The 13,525-nt window shown below is 34.9% G+C and overlaps 1 protein-coding gene across 2 annotated transcripts in view; it reads right to left on the bottom strand.

Annotated features, from left to right (window-relative positions):
* Nucleotides 1-13,525, bottom strand: part of LOC110828209 (zwei Ig domain protein zig-8-like) — an 87,604-nt gene that overhangs the window by 13,839 nt on the left and 60,240 nt on the right. For both annotated transcript variants that reach the window (XM_087344161.1, XM_022060704.2), the window contains one exon: nucleotides 5,506-5,744. In XM_087344161.1, coding sequence (XP_087200287.1) covers nucleotides 5,506-5,622 — 117 coding nt within the window. In that variant the 5' untranslated portion in view covers nucleotides 5,623-5,744. The remainder of the gene's footprint in view (nucleotides 1-5,505; nucleotides 5,745-13,525) is intronic.

Here is a 13,525-nt window from a genome sequence, read left to right as displayed (position 1 = left end):
TAAGTGACTCCCTCCGAGGTTCCAATTCACAAAGTACAGAGGCCAAAATCGCTGGAACGCAGTATAATATTCGATGCTCTGTTCGTGATGTTCCCGGTGTTTTAAGAACCAAACCCAAATCACATTGTTCACGAGAACACGTCATTGGACCCCATCTTGGATTATTTAAACCCAGAATCTCATTTTATAAGTCTTCAGCTTGTACGACTAAACATTTTATATGCATTCGTCATTGTCGTCATGCGTGCTACATGACTCATCCGACAAATTCCCCTTCTTTGAACTATCTAATATTATTCAGACAAAGAGAAAAATCTATTAACATTCTCGTTGGGACTTTTCCTGTAATATCCAACTACTAAACCTCTGTTAGGTCGATATTTTATAATAAATACTCCGTTCCCTAAGTTTCTCATTTTATTCTCTTACACTAAAAAATAGATTAAAATTTACTTCTAAACAAAATAGCAGGCAAAGTCGTAGCTTTGTATAGGTTTGTAGAAAGAGATAGTTAGATCAAATATTCTGAACTCAAAGGTAGTAAGCATCTGCCGAATTTAATCTGATATTAATTGCTTCATACATGCATAGAAACGGTGTAAATAAAAAGACGAATGTAAGCTAGGAAGGGAGATTTGAGACCGGTACAGGCATTAACATTCCTATAAAACAAAGACAAAATTTTAAATACTATGGATATAATTCATAGTCCTTTTTACAAAAAAATTTAATCATCTGGATACTATGCTTAACATTGCTGTTGAAGCCAGAAACTGGTTTTCAGAAATGTTTGTTACTGTATTTATTTTGTGTGAAGCCGGATAAAGTACATCATTGCATCAAACGGTCTGGCACACACCGCTCTGTTACCATCACATCATCTGAGCCGTCAGATAAATTCGCTCAAAGTATATACGAAGTTTTGTCCATCCAGCGGGCAGCCAATATTGATCCATAATGGAGTGGCTGACAGGGAGTAACACAGCAATGGACGACCTACTCTGCATAAATTCTAACAAACTTCACTTGTAGTTTGAACTGTCTGTATCAAGGTTACAGTCTGGTATGGCCAACATTAGTGCGTAATACCTTCATGTATTCAGCTCAAGACACAATTGTATCCTTTATAGAGACATGAACTTCATTATAACACTTTAACAAATTAATTTTGTGCGTTAGTTTTATGTAGTTCTAGACACACGTTCCAGTATTTATCTGAACTAATGCGTTTTAACACATCGCCATTTTATACCCATATTTTTGTTGAAAAATCCACTGACAACCGAAACAACAAATTAATTTATTTTATATGATATGAAGCTTTCAGGGCGACTAACATTAATAAAACATTCTCGGCCTATAAACCGTGTCAGTTTGTGTGACCGACGTTTCAGGGACCATCTTTATTTCAATAACCAGGGCTCTCATTAAAACTAGCCCTCAAAACGTCGGTAAATTTATCCAATTGACACGGTCTATAGCCCGATAATATATTATTAATGTCAATTCTTCTAGTGCTGTAAGGATTAAAAAGTCAGTGTTAGGGGTACATTACCTTCAAAGATATTTGTATAATAATTTAAGGTGAAGAACTTTCAGCATACACCAATGTGAGTCTGAATATTGGGGTAACTTTACTGAAAGTTAAGTACCACTGAAGAACCATACTTAATCTGCAAAGATGGCGCTGATGCTACTCCACGCCAACTTCTAGTCATTACTACAAGTGTGTGAGTGCGTGTCTTGTGTATATAAAACACTCAACTTTTGATCGATTGGCTTACTCTCAATTCAGAAACTTTGCCCTCCGAACCCCTGTAAAAATCTTAAGATTAACAGACGAGTAGTTAAAATTTTAAAACTTTTTTTATGTGGACACGAAGTGGGTCTCATCCTCAGGCAGGAACACAGACTGAAGCTACCTCTGTTAGTTAACAAAATACAACAGAGAATGAAAAATCATCACGATGATGTAAAGAATACGCAATGAGGAATTTCATAATGTACACTCATCACAAAATATTATTAGAACTCCTCAAACCAAGAATGGTAAAATGGGCTGGGAAAATAGCATGCATAGGGCATATGAAAATGCATAAAACATTTTATTTTAAAAACCTAAAAAAAGGGACCACTAAATAGACATATCCATATATGGACGATATTAAAATAAAACGAAAACATGTAACTTTTTAGAGTTGTGTATAAATTCAATTGGCTCGTAATATAATTCTACTGCTATCTGTTTGCATTTATTAATAACCCTCAATTCCGAGCTTTTATACTTGCATTTATATTAGTCTCCCATTACTTCTTGCCTCTTAGGTACAAATATTATGCTCAGTAGCCTATTCCACTACTTCAATCCACGTCCATCATGTTTATGTGAGTTATTAGCAACGATATGGTTCAAATATTCATATATATGTAACTGAAGCTCTGTTATTTTCCATTCAAATTAAAACAGAAAATTGAGAGATTCCAAGAATTACAATTGCCTCGCCACATATTATGCCTTTTAATCAGTTTGATTTACCAGTGTCAGTTGCACCAGTTACCCCTTCGTGATAGGCTGCGTGTGTTCATGTGTCACACACGATAAAACAAATAACCCGGAATATTAAACAACACACAGGACACGGTCGATGCAGAAATTCTACTGTATTGAACGAACCCTCTTGTTATAAGCTCGAAGCTTTTATGTGGATTTCTTCAATCATTCTGATGAGTGAAGTTATCACAGGTTGCGTTCAACGTCATGCAAGGCGCAAAGTGCAAGTCTAGAAATGGAATGTATTGGGACGAAGGAAGATGTTATTTGCAGATGATACGGTCCCCAAAACAAGCTGTTTTATTTGTTTGGCATTAACCCAAGTTGCTATAAGAATCTTACTGTAACAACAGTCAATGTGAGCCCTGGGTCACTAAACTTCAGCATTTCTGTGCTGTAGTTCTGGAAACGAACAGCGTGATTGTGGGTTGCCACCAATGGCACTTGCTTGATACAGATCTTCGTATTTTAATTTCAATCCGTGAAACGGAAAGAGAAAATTAAAGTTGATTTATTTTCATTTTCATAGGCTTAATTCTCAAGGTAAAAACTTGCAATGTTAGGAATTACATTTCATTCAAAAAATATTTAATTAGATTGTCCAAAAGTGTGGACATCATAGGAATCGTGAGGTTGCAGAACGCTCGATGTCTGTATAATTTAAGGGTTAAATTTCTTATGAATTTTATCAAAGTAAAATGTTTAGAAAACTCGAATTTAAGCCAGACTGATTTGAGAATAACAATTTAATAGTGCAATAACTAAAGGTGATTGGGTTTAGCTTGTCATAAAATGAGCCTACTAATTCTACAAGACATTAAACTGATAAACAACGCATACCTTATCGGCGTTGACAAAAGATTGATAGTATTAAAGTAGATAAATATTTATTAATCCCTGCCATAAATTAATTTTAATCTTACTTGACGAAAACATACGTTATCAGTTAGCAATAACGCAACGCAGTGGCTGGGGAAACACATTTACACTTGTTACGTGAGGATCGTTCTTGGTTGAGGCAAAATACAGCTACATTTCTGCCATTACAGATGTAATGGTTCTATTGATATGATCCACTTTACTGAAATTACGATACAGCGTTCACTCACTACAGACGAAGTTAACTTCGTTTCAAGAGGTTCTTCCCTGAAAACGGAATAGGGTCGTACAAGAATAAAAGTGATAACAATACGGACTTGACGGGTGAGACATGTCGTTGCATTTTGGAGCGAAGACATGAAGACAAATTTATCTTGTCATTTATTATGCGAAATGCTGTATATTATTTAAATAATAAATGACCCGTTATAATGGTAATTCAGAAAGGCATGTTTACAAATTCTTTGCACTTTGTGACAGAATAAATAGCAATTATTTCAGTGGTTACAAATGCAGCGGTTTAAATTAACTAAGCGATTTACTGTGGTGAAGTACAAATTGCGATTTTAAGGTTCCTGCGTTGGTAATGATGCGCGTACAGCGCTATTATTGCAGGGTAATTTCTGTAATTAACTACAGCTGTTTTAGACCTGTCTCCCGTTGCATTGAGGGTGACAGCAAGGTAATTTAGAAGGTCGTGTTAATGACGGCAGACCATTCATACAGGATTTATTAACAATACTCTGAAATCAATACCATCTTCACACGAAATCCAACAATGGAGTCTTGGGATTACAAGTACAATCAAGATATATTACAGCTGTTATTCTCAGAAACGAATCAGTGTGTGTGTATTCGAAGAACATTTAACGGTATGTAATAGCAAACGAAGTCTTTTTCATCATTATTTAAATGTTTTCGAAAATAATATTAATAAAACAACATTGTGTAATATATATCGCCACCCGAAAATAATATTTAGATTAGCAAATTTGCCAACTAAAATAAATCCTGTTTATTATAATGTTATCACATTACAACTAAAGGACTATCCACAGCACGTACAAACAATATTATTAATACAGGATTAGAAATAAGAATTAGATTTTCAATATGTTTTTTACCAATCAACTTCACGCAGGGGATTTTTAGAAACTGATAACCAATGGTACACGAAACAATACGCTGATGGATTCCATCTTTAGCAAGATGAATCCAATCCAGATCCGAGTACTCTATTTCATTATTATTTACTTTAATATTATCCTGAACATTGGGAGAAAGGTTTCCCGAATGGACGGGGCTTTTAATAAACATTATCTCATGTTTTATTGTTGAAACTGTAAGAGACTGGGGGATATTTTCAGAGTAAATATATTACCATTGTTATTATATTAGTATAATAAATGGTATTTTATTGCTTTAGTGGCCAGCAGTAAGAATATATATTATATAATTCAACAATAACTAACTCGGCCTTTTGTATTGATGGGTTTCGTATGATACTCATAGTAAATAAGAAATGGAGCGTTGAAACTTGATTTTGTAATGGCCAAGTGTGGAATTTTTTTTGCGGTACAAACTAATAAATTCTAGAATAGTATTTAGATGATATTAGGTTTCAAAAGGGTTGAAATTAAATTTAACAAAGAAGCTTACCCTTAGGGAGTGTACTGAATTGAATTTTTTTGGCTTTTGTGAAACTTGAAAGTTCATTAAATTTGAAAATCTGTACGATAATTACCTGCTAGCCAAAGGAAACTAAGCACCATATAGTTAGTTATGTTCTGTCATGTCGTAATTCCACAATATTTATATGCAATGAACAAGAAGTAAACAGAATATTTTACCTGTTCTCTCTTGTCTTAGTAAAAACTAAAGTAGGAATGTATAATAAGATGGATGCATTTTGGTTAGTAGCGCCATGTAATAAGGTAGAAGTTTGCCAGGAAGCAAGGACCTCTGTAACGGCGGTAAATTTCTACCAGACTACACAGAGTAACAACCAATAAGACAGCCATCTTTGTTCTCATCGCCGTGAGAACCTCAAATCCTGCTCAGGAATGCGTACTGACCGTTCCTTCGCCGATGTCCGCCACCTCGCAATGGAGTATGGGTGTGCTGCCAATTTGCGCCAACACCGTGGTGCAGTTCTCAGACAGAAAAATATTCTGCGCCGGAGACATTTTCATTGGGCCAGCAGGGAAGATGACATTGGCATTCGGCTTCCGAGACGAGGCTGCGTCTTTCAACTTTGACCCCCAGTTATCCGCGTTGCCAGCTGTTCCGCTATAATCGTCGAGGTAATGGCGACCTGTTGGGTGAAAGGCGACAGAATGTAGAAATCAGTTAACATGATTCGCTCTCGGCGAATTATTATAGGCTGTCGATGGGCTGCATGAGCTGGAAATTTCGACATGATATCTTATCAGGTCTTGTACGTAACCCAAAAATTATTTTCGGAAAATATACCAGGGGACATAAAACTTGAGATGGAACACAGATACACAACATCGTAATAGACAAGGACAATTTTGTTATGGACTTTTGTATCGAAATTTTTCTAATAATTTATTCAGTTTAATGTGCGAGTATGAATATTATTCCTGTGTTGGCCTATCATAAACAAATGTAAACACAAATAAAATTATCTAAATCTGCAGCCGTAAATTGAATATTAGACTTTATTACACCACAAATATTTTGTACACAAAATCAAAGACTTTGAGACAAATCAAGTAATAAACAATATCATCGCAACAGAAACTTAAGCGTTTGAATATTAAACTGTAGAAACGCTGGTAAATTTTACTGCCCATATCTGTCAAAGAACAGTGAAGAAAATGCAGAAAGGTGACACAAGCACGTACAGAAACTGTTGATAACCTCAAAGTGTAATGTTGTTAAAGCAGGTGGTATTCAAAGTTACCAGTTACCACTGGGCCTTAATGCGCTAATAACGTCCTGTCTGGTTCATATCATTGAAATGGATAAATCTGTTCAGTTCCAAACGGAATATAAGAACATGCTTTTCGAGAAAGATATTTACGTTCGATCTTACGAACGTAATCGACGAAATCTTATACACAGGCCCTGCTTCTTGTTATATACAAGAAAATCTACATAATATGAAATTCAGGTCGAAGCAGGTGGGGCATGTAGCACGCGTGAGAGGAATTAAAAATGCATGCTAATTTTTTATTGTGTAACATGATATGAAGAAACCACTATGGTGACTTTAATTGGAGACTAATATTAAAATTTATATTAAAAAACATAGCATATAGATATGGATTGATTTAATCTGGCTAAGGATAGGGCCCATTGTTGGGCTCTTTTGAACACGGTAATAAAAATCCGAGTTTCATAAAAGAAGGAGAATTATTGATTTTCTCATCGAATATCAGCTTCTAAAGTTAGACTCTGTTCCTTGGGGTTATTTGTGCATACGCACATGCCTGTTAGTCTATTAAACATTCTTTCCGGGTTAAAAAATGACGATAGCCAAAGGAGGTCAGCTCACAGCCCGTTTATCACAAACGTACCAGCTTTCGATTAAGGGACGTCTAAATTTCTTCTCTCTTTGCTTTTTTCTCTTTGTATTTCCTGTGCGTCAGAAACTTTAGGTTATTTAAGAAGTCGTTTATGCTTTGACGTGTTCAAATCATAGAGATTAACAGTATAAGACTTATAGTCAATTTTTGTGATTAGGGTATGTATTTTATGATCCTAGAATCGTGCTGTTAAACGGTGAGAAATAAACGATAAAACAGAAACAGAGGGTAAGAAATAGGTGACGAAACCGACAACAAACCACGAAAGTGAGGTTAGGATTATACAGTGGAGCTCAGAACTAACATAGACAACTTTAAAGTATGATTGATACAGAACTAGAATTGTTTGATTACTTGAACTCTGGTGTTTAACTGAAGCGAACTCTTTCAAGTTGTGCATTGTCCAAAAAGAACTTAGGAACAAGTCAAATATTTACTATCAAATACCCATTAAGAATTCCTTCCTAGAATTCTCATACTTCACTCCTTGTACAAAACCAAGGAAAATGTCTTAAATGAATCACTATCAATTCTTGTTACCAAGCCACGTGTGTTTGACACTCACAGCTTCATATTTTAGCTAGACTAAGGGCAACTATCAGTTCGGTATGATCTAACCATAAATAATAATAAATTACAAATTAATATAATCTAAGCGAAGAATATTAAGCTTAGGGTCACAACATCCATTAAGAAGCTTGTATTTAAATTAATCTAAATAAACAAAAAATAATTGAAACCAACATATCAACACTGACAAATATAACACTTATAATTGGATACAGATTGTGTATAAGCACAGAGGAAAATGGTGATATTATCACATTGAATTTCAGTTTGACTGAGTAATAATGTGGTACCTTAAACTAACAAAGATAATTGTAACAGCTTATAAATCTTAATGAGATTTGGCAAATGATTGGCAAATACCGAGTTCGAACAGAATCTATATTACATCTGACACAGATGTAATACCACAGATACTGTATAATAGATTAAAGTTACAGGAAATTAATATCCATTTCGATGAAGCATTCATATTTTTGTAAACGCAAAAAATGTTAAATCACTTTTAGATTATATTACTCGTGGCTTAAGAACTGACCGTATCATTTATTAAACAGTTTATGTAATTTGTAATTATATAAAAGGAAATACACCCCCCCCCCCCTGAAAATCCTATTCCATGTTTAAAAATCATACACCAATCGATAAAGACTGATTCATATGCAATGAGGCTGCGACTGGGACAGCCACGCGGTTAGATGAACTTTTCCGATGAGATTTTTTTTGTTTTTATCTTGATGGCAGGACGCAGTGTTTTAAAATCCCCAACTGATGAGGTATCAGCAGATCTGTTCGAACTTAATCATCCGAAGAGACCATTAAAATCAACCGAACCTTGAAGCAACGCGCGGTATCCAATAAGTGAAATCAGTAGCAATTCGTTAACGCTAACTAACTTGAATTAAAGCCCATAATTTTATTTAATTCTAATTACTCTTTGAAAACAGCAGAAAAACGATTGATGGAATTTTTGTGTGTTTTTCTCTGTAGAATTATTTCAGTTTAATTAATTTAAAATTATTTTAAAATAATCTGGTCTGTGTGATGGAACCAATCAGCTCACGCAAAACTGACAATTTTTACTCTAAACTCTGAAATATTAATTACCTTGGGGTGTGAACGATCCTGCTTTCAAAATATCAGATGATTACCAAGTGACAACGGCCTAGATGCTACAAGTATTATTACCCAACTGGAAGACCAAGAAAGATATTACATGGAAGTCTTAGACGTATGTGAAGATAACATTAAAACACATATATGATGCGATGATGTTTAATGGAATCGATTCGCTCAAAATATGGTCTAGACACAGTACGACACTTTTAATTAAGTCTTCTTAGTGTTGTAACTTTAACAATATATAAAACCTACAGATCCTTAACAAACAACAATATCAACATACACTTAAAGTTACCGAGGTAAGAATAAGGGATAAAACAGCTTGTCGTTTAATGTGATAATATTCAAATATAAACAGTGGTGATACTTTAACACCAGTTTAAACTAAATAATCAATGAATTAAACATTGAAGAACCTGTAGAATTTAGCAGGGAATGAGGAAATTTAGGAAATCGGAAAATAACAATGAGCTTGGGAAGGTTCAGAAATCCAAATCAGGTCAAGGACAACATCGTAATGCCATAAGGCACGACGCTGGTAAACAGACGCCAAGCGTAGCGAGGCCAATTTTTGCGACGCCTCAAAAACAAGTCAAACTTAGATTCTCAAAATGTCATTTTCTATGCAGTTGGATAACAGAAGCCTGGCATCGCGTCATACATCGCAGAGACATGACTCAAAAACGCAAATGAAGTCAATACAAGCCTCGGAACAGCAAACAACCGATGCTAATAGACCGATATTGGCCGTCAGGACGCCGTAAAATTATGCCATATTTTACGCAGGTAAGCCTCAAAATATCACTGAATATCGACGGCCAGCGTCGCGACGCAGACACAACACATTTGGCACAGATGAAAGTCAGGATGCCAACGAAAACGACAGGGAAAACCGATGCTAAAGGTCACATAACCCGCCATAATCTGACCAAACTTAGCCTAACGTGACATTATGAACATAATAATCTCTGAAATAAGTCTTCCATTCTCAAATCGTAATGAGAAGGTAACGAAGTTCACTGATTCAAAAAGAAATTATGATATGCTTCGAGTTTAGTTCAGTCAAAGCCATGAAAGTAAAGCTACCTCTATCACAAAGCAAACATTAATTTAATTTTAATTTTCCATTTCTATTACTAAGTTCACAGACTATAGGACTTAAAAATTGTATTACTCCGAAATATATTATTAGCTCTGTCTTCCAAGTCTTCTGCCTTTATATTCTATACTAATACAACTCATATTAAATATTCCTTAGATTAATATAACTGGACGATATTCTTTTTCTCACAGGTTAGAAGAAGACATAGTCCAGAAGGATTTCAATCTTAAAGCTGAGACTTCGTTTTGCGTCCACGGCAGTCCTTGTGGGATTTATAGTAGACAAAGTGGCCTTAGGACAGGTTTTTCACCGAGGCCTTCGGCTTTCGCTGTCAGTATCATTCTACTGCTGCTCCATAAGCACAGATGTATCATTTGAGGGTTGAAAAATATGCTTGTTAACAAACGCAGTTTCATAGAGACATACTCTCTCTCCCTTATTCGAAACAAAAGAATGTATTCATTTCGGAAATATTCATTCTCCATGAGGTCATACCGCTTTGTTACACGTATTCCGTTATTCATCCCACAAGCTGACACTCCTAACATTATCTATGGGACAAAATTTGGTCCTCCAGTTACGGAATTCGGCACGGGGTTAACTAGCTATTAGGATGTTACATGTGGCCTCTGTCTTCGGACTTGGAAAAACGCATTTGGAATGGCATACATGACGAAAAATTAAAAAAAAAAATGATGCGACAGAAAATCGTATTGAAAAGAGATGCATAATTTATACTCCTTATTAAATATTCTTACATTAAACAAATGATGGCAGACCGAATGGGCGGGGCATATGACATGTCTGTCCGAGATAAAAATACACAAAAAACTTTAGTCAAAAAAAATTACCAAAAGCTGCCTCTTAGAATGAGATAATAATATTAAAATGAATCTCAGTGAAACATAGTATGAGGTTTGGACTGGATTCGTTATATTCAGGATAACAATAATAGACGGTAATATAATTTTATGTTTCATAATAAGCAGGGAATTTCTTGTCTAGCTGGGCGACTGTTGGCTTCCATGCTGTAAGTCATCATTCAATCAAGCCACCGGGAATTTAATTCGTCTGTAAATCGTAAACAAAATCTACAAACACTCAAAACGTAATAAGTGACCAGAATGTGTACCTTAAGCGGAGTTGTTAAACACATGAAGTATAGGAGTTTGAATCGAGTATTGTAAACCCGATTTTACTTTGAAGTCGATGCGATGTTTACCTTAATTCAACATAGAGCTCTCATTTGATGGAAGGCCTAATATTACATTCCTGGCGATACAACCAGAGTTAAAATCGGCAATAAGCTGAACTGCTATTGCTTTCTGCGTTATCAAGTTCTGTATACAAAGACTCTACGGCTAGGGTGTAGGAACCGTAGGATGAAGGGTAAATTAAACCTTCTACATTCCTCTACCATAAACCATGAACATTTCTAAACTAACTACTACAACGTGTAATAAAATAGCACGATTCTATAAAGTCTCGTAAAGCATTTTCAAAAAGAAATTAAACGTCACATACGTTTCTGGTCAGCAACTCGCCTGCGTTTATCGTAGTTAGCAATAAAGACGAGCAATTTCAAGTTCTCGGCGACTCATAAACCTGGAGGTATTCATCATGATTATCTTGTAATTGCCTGAAAGACATCAACTGAGTTTTATAACAATCTTGCCACCTCTTCTTGCGACCAGGAATAGTTTACATCTACGTTCTGCAGAATAACCACAGTCGTCTGTCTGTCTATCAACAAAATGGTACGATGAAGGATACACAGATTTTCACCAAACTTGGCATGCTTAGAACCAGGAACAGGCGTCAGAGAGGTAATAACTCTTGAAAATTGTTTAGGAATCGAAACCCAGTAAGGATGGGTTTTGTATCTTGGAAATTATGAAAACCAAAGTCAGAAACCCGAAAACTGTTCTGAAATTCAGTCTTGGTGAAGAGGTAATAAATTAGAGTATAATAATTTTCTATGATATGTACCATACATATCGAATGGTATGGTAAGTTTGAAGCAATGGAGACTGGTAAGAAATGTAGGCATTTGTCGAATTTTCCTGTAGTAAAACTTCGGACACACTGTTAGTTAGAGATAAAGCAATCAAATCCTGTGATAAATACTCCGGTTCTCGACCAGCGGAATCCAGGACGGATCTATCATTTGTTCTATCATCTGTCTAAATGTGAGTTCCTTCGAAGTACATCAAGCTGGGGGTCCACTGACAATCATGACCCTCATCATTATTCTACCACCAGCGCCAAATCTGCCCCCTCGTCAGAAAGAGTCTTTAAAATTATGAACGTGTTCAGAGAACAGAAGAGCTTATAAGATAGTAAATGGATCTATCAGCCGATAAAGTAATTTCAAGATAATTTCGTAAATTACACACAAACGTAATTTGATTTTTTTATAAAAAATTTAATTTAACATGTCTCAAAGAGCAATAACTCCAGAGTTAGGAGGCATTTAGTAACGCTAAAAACGTGAAAATAAATTCCATATAGGTCTAATACAAAATTAATGCATGGATTAATGTAGTGCATTTATATACGTGTTGCTCTAGGAATAAAAGAATTAGGCCAAATATATTTTGCATTGTATTTGAGTGCAGACTGAAAACCATGGAGAATTTCTTCACTGTAATCTGCATAAGATTTAATTATTACGTAAAAGTGTAATGCACTGTACATGCATTTTATTTAAAAGAAGCAATTAACTTTATGAATTAGCCACTTAATTACAAGCAGCAGAAATGTAAAGAGAAAAAACTTGTTATCAGTTGTGATATATTAATCCAATTAAAACATTCTCCATATATTCCGTTTCCTTAAAAAAAACTGTTACTTTTTTCAGTTCCTCTGTACTTAAATTAACGGTGCACTTGGGAATCACATATAACTTAGTAACGAGCCACTTTTGCATGTTTCATATCAGTTCAATGTAACATCTTTGTTACAGTTTCTACTGAAATGTGTCTCTTTTGAAGACAAACATACTTTCAGCGACATTTCTCTTCAAAAATATCTGATACGAAGTTGTTTTTGTACTCATTTACAAGGGTACCTTGATCTACTTGTATCGTGTTTTAAAAATGAACTTTTCTTTTAAAACAGAGATGATTATACCATTTGTAAGTTATCGATGTGGACTCTTAATACAAGAAATTGGACTTCATCTTCAAGAAAGTGAAGTATAGGTTTTACAAACACATTTTACTATTATGATTACTTTTAATAGTATCTTTATACATTTATTTGCATCTTTCATTAGATCCAAAAGTAACATATTTATTATAACAGGATTGTTTTAACACTTCTTTGTAAGTGTTGAGAAATATTCGTTAATGGACATGTTACTTTCCTAATTTATATTAATATTTGCTTTACATCAAATCAATACACAATCTTTCTGCAAGATTCGAACACTAGAGAATTTCTAATCATAACCAAACATCGCCTCTTACCTCAAATATTTATTCCCTCTTTCATGTTAAAGTTTGCTAACATTAGCTTTTCCGCAACAACATGGTGAAAAGCGAGCTGTCTCCTACAGATATTACTCAGAATTGAGTCGTGAAACTTTTCTTTCATAATCTTGTAGTAGTTAAATATGTACTATAAAATAAACAACCTGCAGGCATGGTGAAGTTGTAAGCTCAGTAAATTAGTTTCCATCTGCACAAAGCGGAAAATGAAAGCAATCAAGTTGTAGAGACTTAGTCATGATACGTGCAACGGTCTCGT

The sequence above is a fragment of the Zootermopsis nevadensis genome, unplaced genomic scaffold, assembly GCF_977971745.1.
Source record: "Zootermopsis nevadensis isolate Lab colony 2312 unplaced genomic scaffold, Znev_1.0 Znev_ptg000007l, whole genome shotgun sequence".
Taxonomy (NCBI): Eukaryota; Metazoa; Arthropoda; class Insecta; order Blattodea; family Termopsidae; genus Zootermopsis; species Zootermopsis nevadensis.
This window is presented reverse-complemented; position numbering and strand designations above follow the sequence as displayed.